The 22595-nt window shown below is 44.1% G+C and overlaps 1 protein-coding gene across 2 annotated transcripts in view; it reads left to right on the plus strand.

Moving 5' to 3' along the window:
• jarid2b (jumonji and AT-rich interaction domain containing 2b) overlaps positions 1-22595 on the plus strand; it is a 103139-nt gene that overhangs the window by 49405 nt on the left and 31139 nt on the right. The window contains exons 2-3 of one of the 2 annotated variants that reach the window (XM_083982543.1): positions 2200-2326; positions 9766-9892. In XM_083982543.1, the coding sequence (XP_083838669.1) occupies positions 2200-2326; positions 9766-9892 (254 nt within the window). Of the gene's footprint in view, positions 1-2199; positions 2327-9765; positions 9893-13197; positions 13230-22595 lie in introns of those variants that run through there. The other variant, XM_083982544.1, reaches the window with a different exon arrangement.

Here is a 22595-nt window from a genome sequence, read left to right on the forward strand (position 1 = left end):
CCAAAACTTTGCCTTTTTAAAGTTTCAAATGCACACAAGACACACTTACACACACCTTTGTTTTGATGCTGCTGTGATTATGGGTAGGTTGCCTCCTTTGATCAGAGACATGTTTTATCCATCATAGCCTCTGTCAGCCGTGTGTTGAGCATCCAGGAGAGAGGGGGATCGGGCGGCTGCACTAAAAGAGACAAGACATTTATGAGCAGCAGTCATTTCAGGAGCATTTTATTCAGTGGCTGTGGGAGGACGAATAATATTAGGGTGAGATTAACTTTCTCTCTTTCACACACTCAGACAGAAATACAGGCTTACACGCAGACTCGGTTTCTGTGTTACCCCCGACCACAGTCATCTGATTTTTTTTTTTTTTTGTGAGCGAGAGCACTTATGCACCCTTAATGGAATGCTGTGACTGTTATCTTGTCATTACAGCGGCGATAAAACGTCTTGATGTAATTATTTTTGTGTGAGGTGGAGATTTTTTCCTTTTTTTTTCTTTTTTGTAATACCCCCAGCCGACGCTGATGTCACTGCAGTGTCTGCCAAGCACTTAGCCGAGCCAGCTCAAATGATCTGAGTCAACTGGATGATCAGAGTGTGGCTCCCACACAGGTTGCTTTTCACATCGGCCTCTTACATTACGTCTGACTTAGACAGAGGGAAATGCACTCACTGGGATGAGTCAACAGGATTAGAAATGTGTTTTCTAATTCAAATCATTAGCATACATTAGTTGTGTTTTTTTCTGCATAAAGACATAAAATGTTTTCTTTACTCGAATCGTAGAGCTGAAACCAGCTCGCCTCGTGGCATGACTAGAGAAAAGCTATTTCCAGTTTCCATTATTTATTAATACCTCTTTGTTGTTGCTCATGTCCTAATCTCATTTCCTTTAGTCATTAGCGTTGTTAGACATCAAACACAGCTGCCACAGCAATGAGTGTATGGGAGCGAGGTGGGAGAGAGAAGTATGCTTATTGCTGTTGGACACTCTCTAAAGACCCTTTTAACAATGCTTGTTGCAGAGGAATATTTTTCTATTAAGCTGTTAAAACTCTCAGTGTGAGCTGTATAGTTTTGAATAAATTGTGGCTTTGATGTGCTGAGCATTCTGCCGTCACGTGTTTGCTGCTCAGATTGAAAGTGACTTGTGGGGGGAGGGGGGGAGAGGTGGTGGTGGTGGTGGCTGTGTCTTGGAAAAGGATGTGCTGTGCGTATGTGTGTGTGACTTCTGGTGACCTCTTCAACAATAACGTCTTCTGTCTTGGTCTCGCTGGGAGAGATTAGCAACACATGAACTCGCAGTCCCATGATGCTTTTTTCATTTGCTTCCTACCTATTCATCACCATAACACTCTCCTATCACTGCATTGTGCAACCGAGATGCCGTTCCTCGGTGCATTGTCATGCTAATGCATGGCCCTATGTCTAGCTGCAAGCTAATGCTATGTTATGCTAATGTTGTGTCATGCTAATGTCACGATAGAGCCAGAAATGAAGGGGAGGGGATACGACCAGAACAATATGTATGGAGATTCCCCATTATACCAAAACTTTGTTTGTCCGTTCCTCTTCACTAAAGCAGTCTTAACTTTTTATGCATTTCCACATGGAACACAACAACGTTTTGTATTTGCCATATTTTATTGTCATTTTGACTGACAAATACATCATGTAATAAAAAGCAGCCACTGAATTCCACATTGTTACTAAAATAAGTACGAGCTAGCAGCAGTTTTCCTTTATGGTAACATAATTTTTTCTCTTACCATAGCTCCACAAATTCCTCAGAGTAAAACCTTAGCATTTCTGAATTGGGTAAAGGGTTAAAATGTACAGCCCACGCTGGCATTAGCTCGTGAGGTGTTGTTTTGTCTCGGCCTGGAAAGGATTTCCTGGCCGCGGCCTCGACTCACACACTTTATGGCCATGCTGTTGTCATGGCCGTGCTGACAACAGAAACAAAGGAAAACACTCAGCATAAACAACTGTCCAACTTGTAAAGCTACCGTCTTCATGAATGGGCCCGTTGGTTGTCTCATCTGCCGGGTTTTCAAACAATAATGTCAGAATTCAGAAGTGTTTTTCTTCCCACAAGTAGAGAAACGCTGAGAAAGAAAGAAACAACTCCCACTGATCCTCTTTGTGTTAGGAGTTTGTGTTGATCTATTCTCTCTCTGCTGGATGTTTCCACAGGATGACAGTGATGGGATCCCGTGGTCGGAGGAGCGAGTTATGCGGAAGGTGCTTTACCTCTCCCTGAAGGAGTTTAGGAGTGCACAGAAACGGCAGCTGGATGGCGACGGAACCACAAACTCCAATGGTGAGTTCACGTCCTCGCCCTCTCTCTCTTCAAAGGACCTACACCACAATGACATCATCTTTCCACCTGTCTTTGTTTTACGAGGACAGATGTTCTGTCAGATGTGTGTCTTTGTTGCTATCCAGTTTTTACCCTCAGAGATCTGTATGCAGCCGAAACAAGGACTTTGTAAAGTGGTGGAAGGAAACAAAGTGAACCTCGCATGCTGTGCCGTAAACAATCCTGTGATGATTAAAGGCTGTCTCCCAAATGCAATAATATGACATGATGAAAACTCTGACTTCATACAAAAAAAATGGAAGCAAAGAATTCGCTAGACTCACATTTTATGGAGGAAATGTTGGAGTTGCCAGTTTTGTCTGGCTTTGCAGAGGCTAGTATCTCAGCTTAGCTCTTCATTCCTTTAATTGCAAGCGACAGTTTTATTAGTCTGTTTGTGAGCGAAAACCCAGCAAGTTTTCTTTGTCAACGGGAACTGGTCTCGCTTGAAATGGAGAGAAACCAATGAGAGCAAATGATCAAGGGCTGTTGTTTGCCTTTTGTTGTGGGTCAGTGGTCAGTGAGCTGCAGTCTTGGTTCACCGTCACGTCCTCAAAGGAACCTTTAGGCTGCAAGTATTACACACTTGTTTTCAGAGGTTGTTTCTGCTTCAAACAGAGGGGCTCCGATCACAACGAAAACATGTGTACAAATGTTGTTAATTTCTTCCAGCTCGGACATTTACACTCACTCTGGGGTCCAGACTCATTAAAACCGGGACTGAACAGCAAAACCCCTGACATGGATTAATACTTGAAGTTGCTTAGTTAGACAGAAATCCAATTCCAGGTGGAAGCCGGCTACAGCAACAGTTCAGAGATTTTCTTTTTTTTTTTGCGGTTGTGCCGTGTAAACCTGAAACAACAGAAGAAGAGTGAGAGCAAAGAAGGGGGGTTGAGGGGTGAGGGGTGGGGGGTGATGATGAACAGCTTGTTTTGAACCAAGCAGCCACCATGTCTTTGTTTGACACCGGTGCTCCCACCCATAAAAAGCCCTCAGCCAGCCAACAGCGGAGATTTGAACTTCACACGTGCCTCAGAAGCTATTCTCAGCTGACATTAACACAACCCAGACACCGAAAGAAAGGAAACCGGAGGGAGAAAAAAAAAAAGCCTCTGAAAGTTCACGCCCAGCCAAGGAAGCCAGCCAGTCATCCATCTAGGCAGTACGGGAGACAGGCAGACAGACAGACAGGAGGGAAATCTCTTTTGAAATGTAGCTTATCTTTTATACCTTTTTTTTTCCCTTTCCCCATTTTTTTTCCTTTTATTATATATTTTTTCACACCTTCATTTCTTCTCTCTGTGCCCCCTCCCCTCCCTGTAGCTAGTGTATCTCTGTGTGTCTGTCTGGCATCTCGTGGCTGCCACTCCACAGCTCCTCGGGGCCTTTTAAGCCACCGCGGGTAGCTGACCTTATCGCCTGAATAAAAATGACTCATTAGAAAGCGTCAGCAGCCCGTCGCACCGGGGGTAACGACAGCAGCCTGCGCTGACACAAAAGGGAGCCGGGGCTGAATAGACGGGCCCTGCTGTTTTAGAGCACTGTGGGTTAGCGGGGCTTTGGAGGCTGTGCGAGCGGCACAGTTTCCCGTCTCGCGCAGACGATGTGGTGAAACTGTCAGCCATTTTGGAGGATCACACTCAGCGTGTGCTACATCCTGAATGGGCAGCCCCCGCTGTTTTAGAGGACTGTGGGTTACAGAGTCTGGGCTTAGGTTGGGGCCAGACATGTGCCACAGTTTGCAGTCTCGCACGGGCTTTATTGCGAAACCACCAGCCATTTTGGAGAGTCACATCATGCATGTATTAGATAACGTCAGAGGCAAAGTTGGAGCAGGTGATGGATTAGTGATTACTACTGCCATAATCAGTCAGCTAATGAATTACTCACTGACAGAAAATTAATCAAGAGACATTTTTGATAATTGCTTCAATGTTAAAGCAAAAATAGCTGCTACATTTTTCTCTTTGGTGTCATTTACAATGTTGATTGGTTTTCAGTATTTCAGTATTGAGTATTTGTAAGGCATCAGTGGGAAATTATGAGTTTTATATAATTCATTATATACTTTCTGCTGTAAAAAATATATATTTGACTATGTGGCTTTAAATAAAGATACAGTAGATAGATGTAGAAACATAACGAAAGAAGAACATTTCAGAAGCTTGTCCCCGGAGAGTTTGTGCTTGAAAATGACTTTGATTAACAAAAAGAGCTGCCGCTTAATTATCTGTCGGTGCAAGGTATTCCGTTTTTAAATTTATTTCAAAATAAGAGTCCACCATTTTGGGGTAATATGTGTCATGTGAATGAAAGAGGCTGGAGGAATACCTGGCTGTAATCTTGGAAAAAGCAGCGTTTGTCTCCCTCCCCAGGCATCTGTCTCTCCATCTCTCCCTCCCCACATACCTTCATCCACCCCCCCCCCCCTCCTCCTCCTCCTCCTCCTCTCTCCGTCGCTGCGTGACAGCACTGGCTATCTGTTTTAGAGGGGGGTGTGGCAGTCTGTCAGTCAGCTGTGTGTGTGTCCGAGTGTGTGTGTGTGTGTGTGTCAGTCTATCTCCCCACCCACCCAGCCTTCTCCCTGCCCCATAACCAGCAATCATGCCATCTCCCCGGCCACTTTACCCCTCGCTGTTGGCAGCCGTCCATCTCTGTGTCCATCACACTTCCTGCCTCTCTCGTGCTCGTTCCCTGCATTATTTAACAAATGACATTATGCCCTTCTGCGTCCTGGCTTCCGCTCATTCACCCACTCCCTCTCCATCTCAGCCACGTTCTTCCTCTTCCTCTCCTTTTCTCACCCCTCCATCCATCCGTCTGTCCTTCCGGTTGCCCCCCCCCCCCCCCCCCCCCCAGATGCAGTGTTTCATTACACATCAATAGGACTCTGGTTACTGCCTTCTCCGCAAGCTCCAGTCTCCTCTCACTCCTGCTGCTCAATGTCCTCGATTATGTATCTCCAACCCCCCCCCCCCCCCCCCCCTCTCTCTCACAGAAGCCCTTTTCTCACTCCCGTTCCCTCCATCCATCTCTGTCTCCCTCTCTCTCGTCATCTCCCTCTTTTCCGCTTTGTCCTTCCTGTCCTCTGCCTTGTCTGTCTTAACTATCTACAGTATCTGTCACCCAAACCCTCCCTCCCTCTTGTTTCCATCACCACCCTCCCGTTTCCTCCCCTCTGTCCTGTTTTCCCACCCTTCCTCTCCAGTTCTCCGAATCGCTGAAGCTGCATCTTCTTCCTGTACCTCCTTACTTCGCCATCTCCCCCCCCTCCTGATACACTCGTCTGTACCTCTCCTCCTCTCTCCCCTCCCATTCTTTCCTTTCCTCCCTCTCCATTTCCCTGAGTGCTATTGATGGAGGAGCTGGCTGCTGGCCAAAAACCTGGAGGGGCTGGAGAGAGGGTTCGCCCATTTCTCTGACTGTCCCCTCTCTTTCTCTTCCCGTCTGTCTACCAGTCTCAAGACCTGTCGTTCCTGCTGGTTTTTATGCACGTCGCCCCCTTCGCTTCAGCACTCGCTCTGCCATCACTGTGCTGTCTCTCCGTATTTCCCATGCCGCTCGCTCTTTGCATGGCAGCCGAGTGTGCGGGCCCCCCCTCCGTTCTCTCTCTGGTGATCACATCACCTGGCACGGAGGGACAGATAAAGGAGTACTAACAGGGAGGAGGATAGATAGAAAGAAAGAAAGAAAGAAGCACAAGCAAAAAGAGGAAGAGTTTAGGTATTGAATTAAGTGAGTCAAAGAGATTGCATCTATTCTGTCCCCCCTGACTCGTTTTTTCTTCTTCACAGCAGCTCAGCCCATCTTTGCCTTTTGATACTTTAGATTTAGAGCCTTGAACTGCAAAAAAATAGCAGATGCCGTGTTTCTAACTGCAGACTGCTGTATGCTTTTGTTCTGGCTTGTGGTAAGTATCATGCAGTGTTGTGAGGTTCAGCTTTGGAAGGAAGGAGCAGTATATTCTGGGCTTATTTCAATTTGTCTCGCCAGGCAGTCAGTTTTTAGTATCCGCTACTCTGAAAAATTTCAGGGAACAGATACTATTGGATGCAGCTTCCCTAAAATAAACCTCCCCCATTGTTTCTTCTCATTTTATCCCCCAATTTTAATTGTATACAGGCATCAAGGCTTGCTTGCACAAAGGGCATGAAATAGAATTTTAATGCTCTTGTTTACAAGAAGGAAAGGGAGATTAAAGTCTCTTCATCAGCGCGAGGGAAGTTAAAAGACAGATTATTACCACATATCTGCTAACCTCAAAACAAATAAGCATTTAAGCACAGCTGCATTCACAGGCCTTATATCATTCCATTAGGTGTGTCAGTTCGCTCATTTTCACATTAAGACAATGTAAGCTTAAGTGTAGTCAAGACTGTGTAAGGGCACACTCTGCCCCGGTGATAGTCTTTCCCATGGCATGGCTGCTCTGCTATAGTTCCACTTATTACTATGGCTCACACTAATAGGCTCCTCTCAGCCCTGTGATATGCCATGTTACGCTATGTACCTCTGCTCTCTCGAGAGCTTGAGGTGAACATAGCGAGGCGATGGGCTTAGTTAAGCACGCATAAATCTGATTAGAAGCCGCCCTCCCTCCCCAAGAGAGGCTACTGGGATGGCACACTGGCATGGCCCCTCTGCTGCCTCATCACACCCCAACGCCCCCTCCTCAAGTTGTAACCTCTGCCCATCCCAGCCTGTTGTCCTACAGGCCTCCTCCAGCACCAGGACCTTGAGTTTAGACACTGGCCCTTGGCTCCCTGCCCGCCTGCCCGCCCGCCTGCCACACTCGCCACACTCGCCCATCCCCAGGCCTCTGCCTTCCCAAGATTCCCTGAACTGCCCCTCACATGAGCACTCATGTGCAACCAGCATATGTCAGACAACTCTTAGGAGGAATATTGGGGAGTAGATGGAGGGGAGGAAGAGAGCGGAGGAGAGTGGAAGTGGGGGTGATGAAATGGGCCTCCCCCTGTTTGTTTGCGTTCTGTGGGGACATCACGCGTCAGTCATTTTGTGAGCACAATTAAAGTTAATGAGCTACTTCGCTTTTTTTTTTTCTCTCGCTCCAGTGCAAATTTCACTGACAAAATGATATTGTCCAGAAGTTGTGCACATTCTTTGGTTTTGCAGTATTTTACGTAATTATCATTTTTAATCAGTTTCCCCTAATTTCTCTTTTAAACATATTTTTCATGGTCACAAATTAATTAAGTGCTGAAAAATGTCCTGATATGTCTTAATCTTTGGAATTTATCTTTGATAGAACCAAGGGAGTCTTTAGATGCAGATTAATTGTGCAGATAATAAAAAAAAAATAGTACTTTCTTTTTAAAAAAAGTGGAAACTTTAAAGGACTTCAAGTGAAACTCTTGATAGATTAAAGGAATATGGATATAAGCCTTTCGTGCGGCGGAGCCATTGTAAAACAGTGATTCATGTGAGGCCCATAGACTTAAAGGCTCTGCAATGGCAACATAAAGCATTGCCAAAAATGCAATGGCCTTACTCATCACGCCGGCGCTTGTAAACTCTCTGACCGCAGCGATGTGTATCTGATGACTGTACCACTGCTTTCAGGTACTGACGTGCCCTGCGTGTGAGAAAAACCAACAGCCCCTGTGTCTATGCACTGATGAGTGTATGACTTGTGCGTGTGTGCTCACTCAGCCCAGAGCATGTTTATAAATCTCAGTTAAATCATATGTTTGAAAACTTCTTTTACCTGCTCCACAATTGCTCATCTTCATCCTGTCTCCTACACTGTCATTTGATCTACAACTTCCCTTCCCACTCTCATCTCTCTCTGATGACACAATGCCTGGGCTTGTTCAACAGTAGCGTCCCCGCTAACAGGATATCATTCAAGTTGCCAGTTATCCTAACCTGTGCTCCACTGTCGTTATTATCTTAATTTCTTTTTCTTTTGACACCCGCTATTAGGAGTGTTGCGGTGCACTTTGAGTGACACATCCTCGTGAAGCGTCAGCCAAATGGAATTTCATAAGGGGGTGCGCCGGGGAAGGTGATGAGCACCTCATCCGATGAAGGAGTGGAATAAGAAGTGGGGAAGGTGTTGGTGAATGAAAAGATTTATGAGAGCTGAGCTCTTGGTTGAACAAACCATTGACTTGAATGTTGAGTGAGTTATTTGTTTCTGCAAAGTGAATGTGAATAATTTAACAGGCTGCCCTACCAAAGTCCAGTCAGGCATGAAAACTTGTCAAAACAGGTCAAAACAGGTAAAATGTGATGAACTGCTGTAGGTGTGAAACCTTGATGGAATCAATATACAGTAACTCTTCAGTTTTGGAGAGTGATATGTATTTGGTCAAACATGTGACCTGTGTCTCCAGTTGGACACAGTCCCCCTGTGGCAGCTCCTCCATTCTTCCCCTCTTTTTTTATTTTTAAATAACTGAAAAGTTAAGTTTGCTCATTCACACTCTGTGGTTGAGTCCGACAGGCCTGTATGACACATTCCAAGAACTGCCCATGAGGAAATTACGCCTTGTGATATCTATTTAATTTGGTTGTCTCCCTTAATTACCATTGACTTCCACTCCTCTGTTTGACCTAATTTGAATTCTCGGTGCCTGTTGTTGCTTTTGATTTAAGAATCTGTCTGGGGGCTTATTTTGTTTGTCGGAGTTGCTTGCTAAATATTTAATTAGGGCTATGTCAATTGGGCTCAGCAAGAATGTCAAGTCCGGCAATATCTGTTCACTTCGTTCGCTCGCCTCAGGCTTGTTTTCCTTTTCTTTTTCTTTTTCTAATTCTTTGTCAAACGGCACACATCACGCACGTCAGCAGCAGTTGCATTTAACAAGGGGAAATGGGGACAGAGAAATGAATAAGTAACTTTCCTGCCTCTCCAAAATTAGCTGCCATTATGCTGCAATAGTTTGTCATTCAGTCACACTGACTGGACACTGTCAGGATTTTTCCATTGAACATCTTCAGTGCTTTTCTCCGCATGCTTTTTATTTTTCAGTCTAGATGCTTGAATGATTTGTATTCTCTCTGTATTTATCCTCTTCACTCTGTCTTTCCATCTTCTTCCACGTTGCACTGCATTTTAATCTGTCAGATAAAGCAGAGCTACTATAATCTTATCAAAAGAAATGCATCTACTCTGCCTTCAGCCCTCTCTCCACTGCATCAAATCAAAGACAAAAACAGAAGGCTTTATTAACACTGTCAGATGAAAACATTGTTTACTCCCCAAAGACTCGAGCTATATTTTAAACAATATTAAGCCCCAGGAATGGCCTACTGATGGAGGATAATGCCAGATATCTGGAGGTGGACGCTTTCACAACAATCTGATCTGTAAAAAAATATATAATGCTGGCCAGACTCAAACCCCTGTTTTTGGTGCTTTGTGTTTCCAGGTTCCCTAGCCAATGGTCAGCTGAATGGCTCGGGATCAAAGGGCAGCCACAAAGAAGATGGGTCCTTGCGCTCTCAGGGACTGGACGGGAGCGGCGAGTACAATGGGGACAGTCCTGCAAAGAAGAGGTGAGGCTGTGTGAGGTTACTAATCTGGTTTGCTTTAGAGAGCTCTGATTGTTGCATCTGTGTAGGTTTGTGGGCCTCGTGGTGTCTGTGTATGTGAGTTCATGCCAGAGGCGGCGGATGCTGCTGCTGCTGCTGCTGCTGCTGCTGTTGATACTGGGAGTGTGAATGTGTCAGTTTGTGAGTGTGATGAGGAACTTTACACACTTGTTACAATTTGTAAGTGCAGCTTAGTTGTGATGAATTTCTCAAGGTCTCTGGGTTAACAAGCAGCCGCATGGTGCAGAGTTCTCTACACACACATCGTGCTTCATCTTCTCCTTTTTCTTATTTGCTCTTTCTCTCTCTTTGTCTCCCATGTATCATCTGTTCCAAAATCCTCAGTAACCTCTCTCTCTCTCTCTCTCTCTCTGTGTGTTTTCCCCTCACTGATAAGTGTGTGCACTAAAATGTTTGGAGAGGAGCAAGTTGCCCATTAGTTCTGAAATAGAATATGACAGTCAACAGAGAAGTGTAAATAGTAGCATCCTTAAAAGAGCATCGAGGTCCTTTAATGAGCGCAGCCTCCCGTCTTATAACACAAATGCTGTTTCAGTCATTTATAATGAGCCACTTAAAGCGATGTTGCCATGCATTCCTAAATGAATTATTTAAAAATTGAAGTTGTTGCAGAGTACAATAAGCTGCTAATTTCCGCCCGGCGTAATTTTTTTATGAAGTCATTTATATCGCGGGTGAATTATTGAAACAGATTTCGTCTGTGAAAAATAGCAATTTTCACTGAAATTGGTAGAGAACGCTGCTCTCCCTGAGACAAATGTTCTTGGAAAATGGAATAAAGGATCTTTGGAAAATGTGATGCTTCTAATGCATTCGGCATGAAGCAGGTTTTGAAATCACAAGCTGGAAAATATGATTTACAAATACTTATGCTCTATAGAGTGAACCAGATTAAAATGGGTGGTGTGTGTGTCTCAAAGCTTATGTTTTTCCCTCTGCCTCGACATCACATTCGCACACACACACACACACACATAATACAGTATACACGGTGTCTGTACACAGTATTCCCAGCAGCCTCTTCTCTTTTAGATTTTTATTCTCAAGCAGCCGTCTACTGTAGGTGGCAGGTGTGTGTGTGTGTTGAGCGTGGGTGCGTGCCTGTCTGCTAGTGTGTGTTGTTTTGTTCTCGCGCACACATTGACAGGGCATCAAAGCATCAGTGTAAAGCTAGGGGGCGGAGCCTGGGAGGCCGGACAGCAGCAGATGTCCCTCTGTAATGAGCGGCCCATACAGGCTCCATTCACTGTGTGTCAAGCACCTGCCTCCGTCCCCGTAGCTGTCATTCGATACTGTAACCTCCAAATCTGAGCTCAGTCATTACCAGCTTTCATCTACCTGGCTTTGAAACAGAAGGCCACTGGAACAACTGATATCAGGAGCTCGTCGCTGAGACTCAAGTAGACTTCTGAATTTGAGGAATCGTATAGCCTTGAATGAAATAATGATGAAAGCAAATCAGAGATAAAGAAAGAAAATGTGTGTTTTTTTCCAGCAAGTAGTAAAAAAATATATATATATATATTCATAGGAGTTTATCTTGAAGTCAGACTGGATAAATGCGGATACATGTGCAATGAGAGGATAATTGTAACAGAACTGCCTAACTAACAACAGAAAGTGTTGAATTAAAACCAAGTGACCCCTGTGGCTTATATTATAGTGGAGTATAAACACTAGTCTCCTCTATACAAGAAGGACAGCACTGAAGGAATACGCTATAACAAGGACAGTCTCATACTTTTATTCTGTCTTCCTCTGATGGTCTGCAGTGGTGTGTGTTGAATGGAGTTGGGTTTGAGGCCAGACTGCTCTATGGTTTTCATTAGTTCATGACACACACACTCTCTCTCACTCACTCACACACACACACACGCACAGCAGGACTGAGTGAAGAAAGGCTCTCTATCTGATGCTAATGAAAGGCAAGCCCAGCCAGTGCTTGGCAATGCCTCACGCCCTCTTAAAATGCTTATCTTTTTGTGTGTGTGTGTGTGTGTCTGCGTGTCTGTGCTTTATGTGTGAGGGATGACTCCAGTGCCCCTGGCATGGGTGCCCCCGCACTGTTTCTGAGCAGGACTAAGTGAGACGATGCCAGGAGCTCTTACACCTGGCACCGGCCAAAACAGAAGGGAGGAGCAGCGGCGTAAAGCTGGTTCCAATTTTGAGCGGAGAAAAAGTTTCACACTGTTGAGAGAGGATGAAGGGATCGGGTGCAGACGGAGAGGGGAAGACTGGGAGGAGCCGCAGAGAGAGAGAGAGAGAGAAGGAGAGAGAGAGAGGAAGGGAGGCAGAGACAGAAGGACAGGTGCAAGTGATTTTTGGCAGGAAGCGACCCCCTTTAGAAGTCTTTGAGATCAACTCTGTGTTTGCCTTCCCATGCTCCTGAGATTGGTGGAGAGACTGGCAGCACATCCCCTCAAACATGCCAGCTCATTGTAGCCCTTTCCTACCAGCATGACCATATTCTCCAAATGGGGTTCCTCTGCCAAGAGTAGGCCCTACACACACACACACACACACAAACACACACACACACACTACATACATTCACAATCTAGCACACTCTCATCGTCACTGCCACGGTTTACTGACCTAGTTATATTCCCGCACCTCTGCTCATCCACATTTGATGTTAATCTGTGTCTGTGTTTATCAGAAACTCAGGTTCACTATATATAAAAGCGATCTTTGATCTCAGTGGGACTAACCTGGTTAAACAAAGGCTTAATAGAAAAATTAAAAAAATACAGGAGGTCATTTTTTTTTGCATGTATGATTTAAAATGCTTTGCAGGCGTCTCCAGTTGTTTGGCAGTCTAGGAGAATATTTAAAACCTCTTGAGTTCAGTCGTAAAACATCCTGCTGTTGCAGAAGCTTCTTTGGTGAGTCAGCAACTCGTAAATCTTTGAGTCATAAGTGAAAAAACAAAGTCATTCACTGGTATTTCAGTTCTGAATTGCTCCTCTCACAGGTGGAAACTAAACATGACTTCAGTGTGGTTTTCCTCTAAATGATCAGGAAGTCTTTGTGGCTTTATTCTATATTCAGTGCAGGATGTAAACAGGGAATTTAGGTTTTCAAATTAGGTCAAACATGACTGTGCTCAGAGACTATAAATGGGCTCCGAACAAGTCTTGAATGCTCTTGTCTGTTGTGATGAAACCAGAACCAGGAGAATTAGATCAAGATGCACCACACAGTTAATCTAATTAATGCTTACAAGAGGTTTTTTTTTTCACAGTGTCGCCCTGGCAACCCAACTAGCTGATCTGTGCATGTGAGTTAAAAAACCTGAATACAAACTCTGCAAAAGTGTGTGTGTGTGTAGAGAGAGTGTGGATCAAAAGTTGAGTGCCCCTCTCAGACAGACTTCTTCTTAACTTAATTTCTGCTTTTCTCTCTCTCTCTCTCTCTCTCTCTCTCTCTCTCTCTCTCTCTCTCTCTCTCTCTCTCTCTCTCTCTCTCTCTCTCTCTCTCTCTCGCTCCTTCTCTCTCTCATTTTCTTTCTCTCTTTTTTCCCCTCACTCTCTTTACTGCACCCCACTTTTGGCTCTCTTTGAATCTGTTCTCTCTGTTGTCTCGGCCAAGACACACACTCAAACACTCAGCTGCTGCCGCTTGTTTTGTTTCGACTTAATGAATGCCAAGTGTGTATACACTCACAGACACACACAGACACAGACACACACACACACACACACACACACACACACACACACACACACACACACACACACACACACACACACACTTGTCTTGTCTAGCGTAACCAATGACTCTTGTCAGTAATGCATAATCACCATTTCCATTTATGAGGGATTATATGCATGTGTGCGCAGGTCTGCACGCACACACTGTGAGTGCGTGTTAATAGAGGGCCATAATGTGTCTATTGATTTGCTTTGGATGGGACCTATATGCAGTGCACCACCTTGCTGTAGTGACACCTAATGGTTAAATGAATAGAAAGCGGAGGATTCACATAAGCAAGCACAAAGACATCCACAGATGTTAGATTGAGTTGATCAGAGATGTGGACAGATAGTCCAGTGAGCTTTCAGCCAGTCACACACACCAGCAGCTTTGGTTGTGCATTCAAAAGGATTGCCCTGTTTGGGATACCACTAAATACTCAGTCTGTTTCAGTACAGTGTAAATGGTCTTTCTCTTTTTTTCTGTCTCTCTCTGTGACTCAGCTCTGGATGTCAGTCTCCAAAATCTCCTCTAAATTCTCCTCTCATTGTCGCTGCCTGGCTGCGGCTTTATGAAAGCCTTCTGCTCCACTCGAATGGAAGGGGTGAAGAAGTATTAACCATCCATCACAGTCCATAATGTCACTCAGCACACAAACTGACTCCCATAATCACTGTCAAACACAAATGTTTAGCGCTGTGATTGTAGCACAGATTAACCGTGTTACAACAGGTTGGCACGGTGCTTTTTTATGGCATAATACAAAAAGAAAATTCTTAATGCTTCGAGGGATTTACTGTATGCTGTTATTTTTGTATATGGTGCATTTGGGGCTGCCATCCTAAAGTCATAAAGACTTTTTATAGTGTGTCTTTTTTTAGCTGTAAGAATATCTGTAAGCCAAGGTCAAGTCAAACTTTATTTTATAGCCCAGTGGTTCTCAAACTTTTTCTGGCATGCCCCACTTCAGAAGCTGAAACCCACCCTCCCCTGCTCCAGGCACAGGTTTTTTTTAAATCAGTTATTAACTGTGATAAAGGAAGCAATTAATAAAAACCGATCTATGCTGACTTTTATAATTAACATCAGCTTGATAGCATCAGAAAACTTTAGTGTTTGTTTATTTCCCCCAATAATCACTCCATATTTTCCCACTGGTCATCCGCTCCAGCCCCTGCAGTGGCTCCAGGCCTGCCCTCCAGTTCGAGAACCGCTGGAACAGCTCAAAAATCACAATCACAAATTTGCCTTGAGGGGGCTTAACCTTCTGTACAGCATTGCAATATCCCCCCAAGGGTTAAAGATGACTCAGATTATTGTAGAATCAGTATCTGTTTGGTGTCAGTATATTAAAATCAGTGTATGCCTTCATTAGAATATATTTCGAGAGGATGGTGATGATCAGCATAATCATACTGATCAGCCGCAAGCTTAAAGCCTCAAGTTTTAATGTTGTATCTGATTAGCCTACGTCAAAGTTGTGTCTTCCAGTTGAAGACAGTCATGCTGTGTTGGTAAAGACGGCTCAGCTCGCAAGTGGCTGTGTATGGGGAGGAAGGAAAGAGGCTTCAGAAATGTAGCAGGAGCTGCTCCTCTGCAGAGTGTGGTGACCCATGAGAAAGGTCAGTGTTGTCATCTCAACCTGGGAATCTTCAGTAAATTGGTGTGAAAGAGAAAGAGCGAGAGAGATACAAGTACGATATAGGCGCCGTTCACCTTTTCTTTTGAACCGATCTGCTCGGATGCAAAGATAATTCCAACAGGAAGTCATCAAATTGACAGAAAAATCTGTAATCCCAATTGCAGAAAATGTACGTTCACCATTGAGTTTATCCACTTATCTTATTTGTGCCACTGCGCTATACTTGAGCCTAGTCCTTTGTTTGAGTCATAGACTGCTGTGTCTGCAGCTTTAAGGCCTCATGTGAGTCCACTCAAGGTCTCTGAAGGTCTGCATATGGGACTTAGGCTTAATGAGGCTGATTGCTTCGCACAAATAGCAGAGACTCTGATGTTTATTGACCGAACCTGGCTGTGGTCAGCTGCCCCCATGGGTGATTTAAGGTGGACTGCGAGGTCAGAGGTCACAGGGTTTGAGTTCCATTTGCGTGGTGAAAGGGTGGCTGGGTTTTTTTTTTTTTTTTAGCAAATAGCCCTGAGCAGTGGAGCTTGACTGCTTTAAAAAAAAGAAAAAAAAAGATCTGTCCATATTTACGTGTGGTATTTTATCTTTTCCTTTTGGCCATGAGGGAGATGGAAGAGGATCAAGGACTACTGTTCAGTCCTTACTGCCATGTAATTCATCACAAATTCAAAACCTTGTGCTGCATTTGGTGTTTTTTTGAAGTTATTTTGGTGGTATTAGGCCCAAGTGCAGCGCCACCTTTTGTGCATTAGCATTTTTAAAGTGACAAAGGGGACAATGGGTGACTTCCATCTGACCTAATATAGCATTTATATATTCACAGAGATACAACTAAGCTTGATCTATTGTCAAGATGTCTTCTGTCTCCACATCTGCCTATCAGCACATCTCCCCCCCTCTCATGGCTTCATTCAACGGCCGAGTGAAAAGCCAAGGTTATATTTAAATATGCGCTCGGGCCCTGCTCTGTCTTTTATCTCAAGTGAATATCAGCCGTATTGTGACTGCTAGAAGCATATAGCTGTCACAGCCAAGTTTGGACAGGGACACACACACTATCGCACCTCTGAATAACACTGAGTCACATTCATCTTAATGTCAAAGCAAAGCAGATCCGCGCTAAAAACCACTTGCTGACAAAATATACAGGAATACCCGAGTATATACATTACTATCATGTTTATCAGAGCTTGTCATATAGTGAACTACTGTGTGTACCTTTTGGTCAAATACGGCGAGTATTAAGTGGGCCTCTATAGTGCGTATCAGCTGCAGCCTTGACTCACTGAGTAATGATTGTGTTTATTTGTGTTTGGTGTGCACATGCTCAGTGTGTACGTGACCGGGGTCTGCACAGACCATGAGGTGAAGGTCACGGGGTCAGCGGGTCACTTCGCTGCAGTGTCGCCCTGCTCCTAAATTCACAGAGACAGAAAGGCAATAAACACATCGAGTGAAGTGTGCGTGTTCGCTTTATGAGTGTTTACGCATCAGCCAGCTCAGGGTTTGTGTTTGGAGATGAGCACTGCACAAAAGGAGGTTTTGCAAGCTCAAGTTGAATCCATCATTCTGAACGTTCAACCCGACCATTTGCTCCATACAGTGTAGGAGTTACCATCTGTAAAGGGCAGTTGATTAATTTTCTTCAATTTATACACTGGCTCAGATCGAGCTCTTTTTAAATTTAGTATGTGGTTGAAAGGTTACAGTTGGAGTTCCTGCTATATACAATCCAAGAAAAGTTGTTTTATTTCCTGCTAAAACATAGTAACCTTGGGGCTTTATCTCTTTCATACACATGCTTTGCCCACATGGTGTCAATTACTGTGCAATCATTGCTTTCAACATCACATTTTGAAGACTGAAAGATCTTATGGGCTTAAGAAATTGTGCAAACACACAATTTCTGCTCATTCATTTATGTGCTGATGGATTTAATCTGAACAGACTGCCAGATTTGCGCGCACACACACACACACACACACACACACACACACACACACACATACACGCACACACATATACATACATATATACACAAAGAAATATAGACAGATGAGTAGGTAGAGACTTAAACACATACACATTTTGTTGAAGAATAATCTTTGCACATAAACATTCACTCTTATCTACATAAACATGCACATTTTAGGTTGTTCTGATGTGGACAAAATGGACACATCTCACACACACACGCACAGAGTCAGCTGCACCGAGGTATTCTTTTATGAAGACCATGTGGGCCATCTGGAGCCAATTAATACAGTCCCTAAGGTACAGACTCTGGATCAGTGCTCTTCTCCTCACACAATAACCTTTACCACTGGAAGGAACACAAAGTCTGACTCGAGTGCAGCCTCGTGCCAACATCTATCAAACCTTGGACACACCGTGGACATGCTCGAGGCTCCGCTTGATTCACGTGTGCCATGTTTCTGCGAAAAGAGTGAAAGAAAACAGTAGCCAGAAATTTAAATGTCTGACATAGCTGGAGGATCACTTAGAGTGGTACTGATGTATTTGCCAAACTCCTGGAACAGTTCAGATTATGGAAACACATTCAAATTATGGAAGTATACACATTTAAACGAGCTTTGTTTTTGTCAGTTTCCCATCAGGTATGTAGGTAAAATGCAAAGAGGAATTATTTGGCTGTTATATCGCTTTGCTCTGGCCTTGTACACTATCGTACTTCCTCACCAAAGTGTGCTGTTGTTGTTTTGCTTTCTTTCTGTCTTATTTGCCCCACTTTCTGTCAGTCATCCTCTCTCTCTCTCTCTCTCTCTGTTGTTATGTGGATGTTTGGAATGGATTCAATTAAGATACACGGTTGCTTTCCAATTAATGGTGCATTTTTGACATAGCTGCTGACTGCTTGTATCCAAAGAGCTCCGACAGTATTAAAGAGTGCAGAGAGTCATTAAATTTGGAGGCGGCTGACACATTTGCACAAATCAACACGGGGCCCTCTATCTCGTGTTCCACTCGCCCAGCCTTATCCAAAATCTCAGGTTTCAGTGGTGCAGCAGAGGTCCGAAACCACACCACACATAACAGCCAAGAAGGCTCCGCTGTGAATGACCCTGGCATCGTTTTGCAGGGGACATAGTGTACAGTATGCGACACCGGGGCCACAGATACACATGCCATTAAAAGCCCTCTCACATTTGTTGTGTCATTTTACTCATTAAAGGATTAGCTCCGACGCTATATTTAGAGAAAGATGGAAATCTAGCAGGTAAAAATAGGACCTGGCTTGAAGAACGGGCTTCACGTTTAATTAAAACTTGGGCATCGGGCTCTAGGTCTAACTTTGGAATCAGAGACAGTTTGGGTATTTTGTGTTCCCTCTGTCGAGCTAGATTTCACCCATTAACACAAATGTCAAAATAGCAACTAGAAATGTTTTCCCAGGCTTGAGGAATTAAAACATCTATTACGCGCTGCTGTTGAAGTCTTGACAGTGTTTATGTCTCTTAGCTGTCTCTTCTGCTGTACTAAATTATATATGGCTTGTACTTGCATGTGTTGGACTCCATACATCAATATTTCATGTACATAAAGAATTGAAAGTTGCCGATATGCTGAGCCAGCAGCTTATTCAATAAATCAAACATGCACTGGAGGCGGCTTTTTCAACAATCGGCCCATGCCTAATTGGCATTTAAAGTATTTTCCGTTGCATCTATTATAAGTATTTTATGCACAAATGAGTTGATGTGCTGTTTAATAAATCAGCTGTTGTCGGCTGTGCAGGCAAATGTGCTTAGTCATCTAGTTTCCTGCTCCCTGCAGATGTGATGTGGCTGACAGTGAACTGGTTTAAGAGCAGTTGGGGTTGGAGTGTTAAGATGAACTCACTTTTTACTGGCTTTACCGACAGGGGTCAGAGATGCAGGGGTACTCAGTAGAGAGTGTATAGGCTGTGTGTTGCTCACAAACACAACCATGCAGGATAAATCAAGATGACCACAAGGAGGAGTCCTGCCATCGCAGCAGTTCCTATGGAAACGGTCATCACTCGAAAAAGGTGTCGATGAAATGGAGACTGAAGGGACAGAGCCAGAAGTCGCCGTGTTTTTGATTGACAGCGCCCATGTGCATGCGTGCGCGTCCGTCCACGGCTGCGTGGTGACCACAATCCGTTTTCTCTGACTGTAGCTCATCCTTCTCTTGTCCCCGGCCCCTCTGCCTCTTCATCACCAGCTCCACCCCATTTTTCGTCTGACTACATTTTATATGTGTTGGAGGTAAATCAAATGGCCCTTTATCCTCCTCCTTTCTTCTTTTTTTTCCGCCTTCCTTTCCCAGGACTGCTGGGTGACAGGATTGTCACATTTTCTCACTCTGTCTCTCTCAGAGATAATCAATGCTCCGGCAGCTACCGTGGCATGTGTAATATTAGACATTAGAGCGGCCCTTTGAAGGGTACATGACTGGGGGGGTGGCAGGAAGGGATGGAGGGAGGAAGAGATGGATGAAAGGTGGATTAGAAAGGGATGAATGGGGACATCCTGTTGTAATCTCTGCTTTTTCTACCGCTGTTGGATCTCTGTTTCCTCCGTGTGTCTCTGTGGCTCTCCTCTCATTCTCCTTCAATCAGGGCAATCAGGCTAATTTTAACTTACATGGGCCTCACTTCTCCTACTGGGGCACCATACCAGTGACTATTCTATAGCCCAACACGCTTGGGAACATGGTGTACCCTGGCTTGCGTGCACACACGAACACACACACACACTGGGCAGACAGAGGGCAAAATCATAGGCTCGTGTTACCCTCAGCCTGTAGTGCAGTTGCAGCACTTAACAAAAAACAGTCATGTCATTGCAAATTGTTCCCATGCTGATTTCTCAATATTTACCTTGGGAAGTGTGGAAGTGAAGTGTTTGTGTGTGTTTTGTCTGCAAGTCTCTGCTGCACTTGAACCTCAAGTATCAAGATTGTCTCCTCAGCTGTTAATTAAAGCCATGTGGCACGCCGTCAATAGGCCCATATTGGCAAAACTTTGGGGGATGAATTGTTTTGAATTTGTTCAATAAGTGTTACCGTAATTGTTTTTTATGCCCTAATTTTCTCACACATTAAGAATAACAACACTAAGCTGTTTTGCCATTCAAGTGCTGTTTTCAAACCGGAGAGGTGTCATCTTTAGAATAATTATTTTTCTTTCTGAAGTTGTCGTTTCCCCAACGTTGTATTCATCTGTTTCCCCGGCTTCTACATTCCCTGCCAAACTATTACATCATCAGTGAAGCAGATCTTTTTTTATTGCATTTTTTATTAGCCCTGTCTCCTGCGTTAGCATACTATTTTAAAACGGAGAGAACGAAGATGACAACCGAAAATGCATAATGTAAACAGAATTTGGTCCAATTACTAGAGAATTACCTGTAACTAGAAACGTATTTCCAGTGTTTGTTTGAGTTTGGGAAAGGCCCCCCAGCATATCTCCCATGTTAGTTAATAGGTAACAGATAACGGAGGATTCTCCCTGGAAAACCTGAGGCTCTTGACTGTCTAGACAGGATGTAGTAAGCACATTGCTTTATTAGCTCATCTGTGTCTGTCCTCATTCTTTTGCACAATCGCTTGTGCTTTATTTCTGTTGTCATACTCTGTTTTTTCTTTGTGTGTATGTGTGTCAGTTATCCCCCTCTGTCTGGCTGTCTTTAAGCCATTGAATGGGATTCTGTTCATCTAAGGCTGAAGCAATAAAGCTATCCAGGGTTTGTCTTACCACAGAGTCACCAGTCTCCCTCCTCTGCTTGCTGTTTTTAAGAAGTGTTCCTAGCTCAGTTTAGTCTACATCCCTCCCTCCCTGTGTGATTACACACGACTGAATTTATAGGACAATGGGACGTGGATGGCTGGCTGCACATTTGCACATTTGAACCCCATAATAGCAAAGCAGCAGCTGCACACCCATGAATACATGCATGCAGATGTTAATACATACGTCTATGTAAACACATTGCCATGCATTAAAGAATTACATTAATGTCAAAATGCTATTTTCTTAAGTGTCATCTTCGGTGTGTGCCTGTGTGCAGCAGAATGTAAATGCACTGTGTCGAATTGCCAAACTGGATGTTGTGGCATGTTTGTGGTTAGAGTTACCTAACTGTGATCTATACTGTGTCCTTCCTTCTCTCTCAGTTTCCTTCCCCTCTCCTTTGCTTATCCTCTCATTCACAACCTCCTTCCCAGTCTTACAGTCATGCAAACCTCTTCTCTTTTAACTTTCCTTTGCACATCAGCCTCCCTGTGGCCCTCTCTTTCTCCCCCCCTCTCTCCATCACTTTGGCCTCATCCCCCCTCCATCCTCTGACAGTGACTGCACTCTCTATCCCTAGTGGTCCCATGGCCAAAGCGCTTTGTTTTATCATAGTGTGTGTGCGTGAAGTTTCATGGGGGAAAGACTTGACTTGAAGCCCGGTAAGCAAGTTGTGCGTTTTGTAGAAGTTTATGGATGTGTGTACATTTTCCGTCTCTTCAGTCAGGCAGCAGCTTAAGGCCAGCCTAGCAGACACAATGTGGATGTGTGAAATGAAGAGGAGGTGCTCTACCTCTCACACTTCACTCACCCTTTGCACTTGTCTCTCTTGCTGTGTATCACACCTCTTCTCTAAAGTGTTTGATTTTCATTGGTTTATTCGCTCCATTCGTTTTTCTCAGATTTGATCATTTTTTTTAGATCATTTTCTCCCCTGTCTCTGTCAGGTCTCTTCCTCTCTCTGTAATTTGCTCCCTTTTACTATTAGATCCTTTATCTAAACTGGTTGACAACTCAAAATTTTATTTTTCTGTTTTTTTTCCTCCCTTCATTCTTTGGGAGCTCTTCAAATTTTATCTTTCAAATCCATCACAGTCTTACATGAAGCGTCTGCTTTATATTGTTTTTCCAACTGAATAGAAAATAATTTGTTCTGTGATACCAGGGGAAAACTTCCTGTACTCCCTGTTCGTACCTATCCTTGATCTGAAGGATGACGGGAATTTGTGTAGTTGCTGATCACTTTTTTGTTCTGTAGAATACCAGCTGATACGACTTTGTTTACAGAGTGTCTGAGTGTAAACAAACAGGACGTGTGCAAACAGCTGTGTGCTCAGTTTCCTCACACCTTGCGCTCGAACTCGATGCTTTGACGATGTGTATGCAATCATCTCTCAATTTCTCACATATCGAGCCTACACCCATGTCACGGCAGGAAATTGACACGTTTTGACACCGCACTGTTCTCTGATTGAAGTGTAATCGGAGCTGTGCACCTTTCAGTGGCTGCGCCAAATGCATTGTGGGTG

This window comes from Trachurus trachurus (genome assembly GCF_905171665.1).
Source record: "Trachurus trachurus genome assembly, chromosome: 11".
NCBI classification, from domain to species: domain Eukaryota; kingdom Metazoa; phylum Chordata; class Actinopteri; order Carangiformes; family Carangidae; genus Trachurus; species Trachurus trachurus.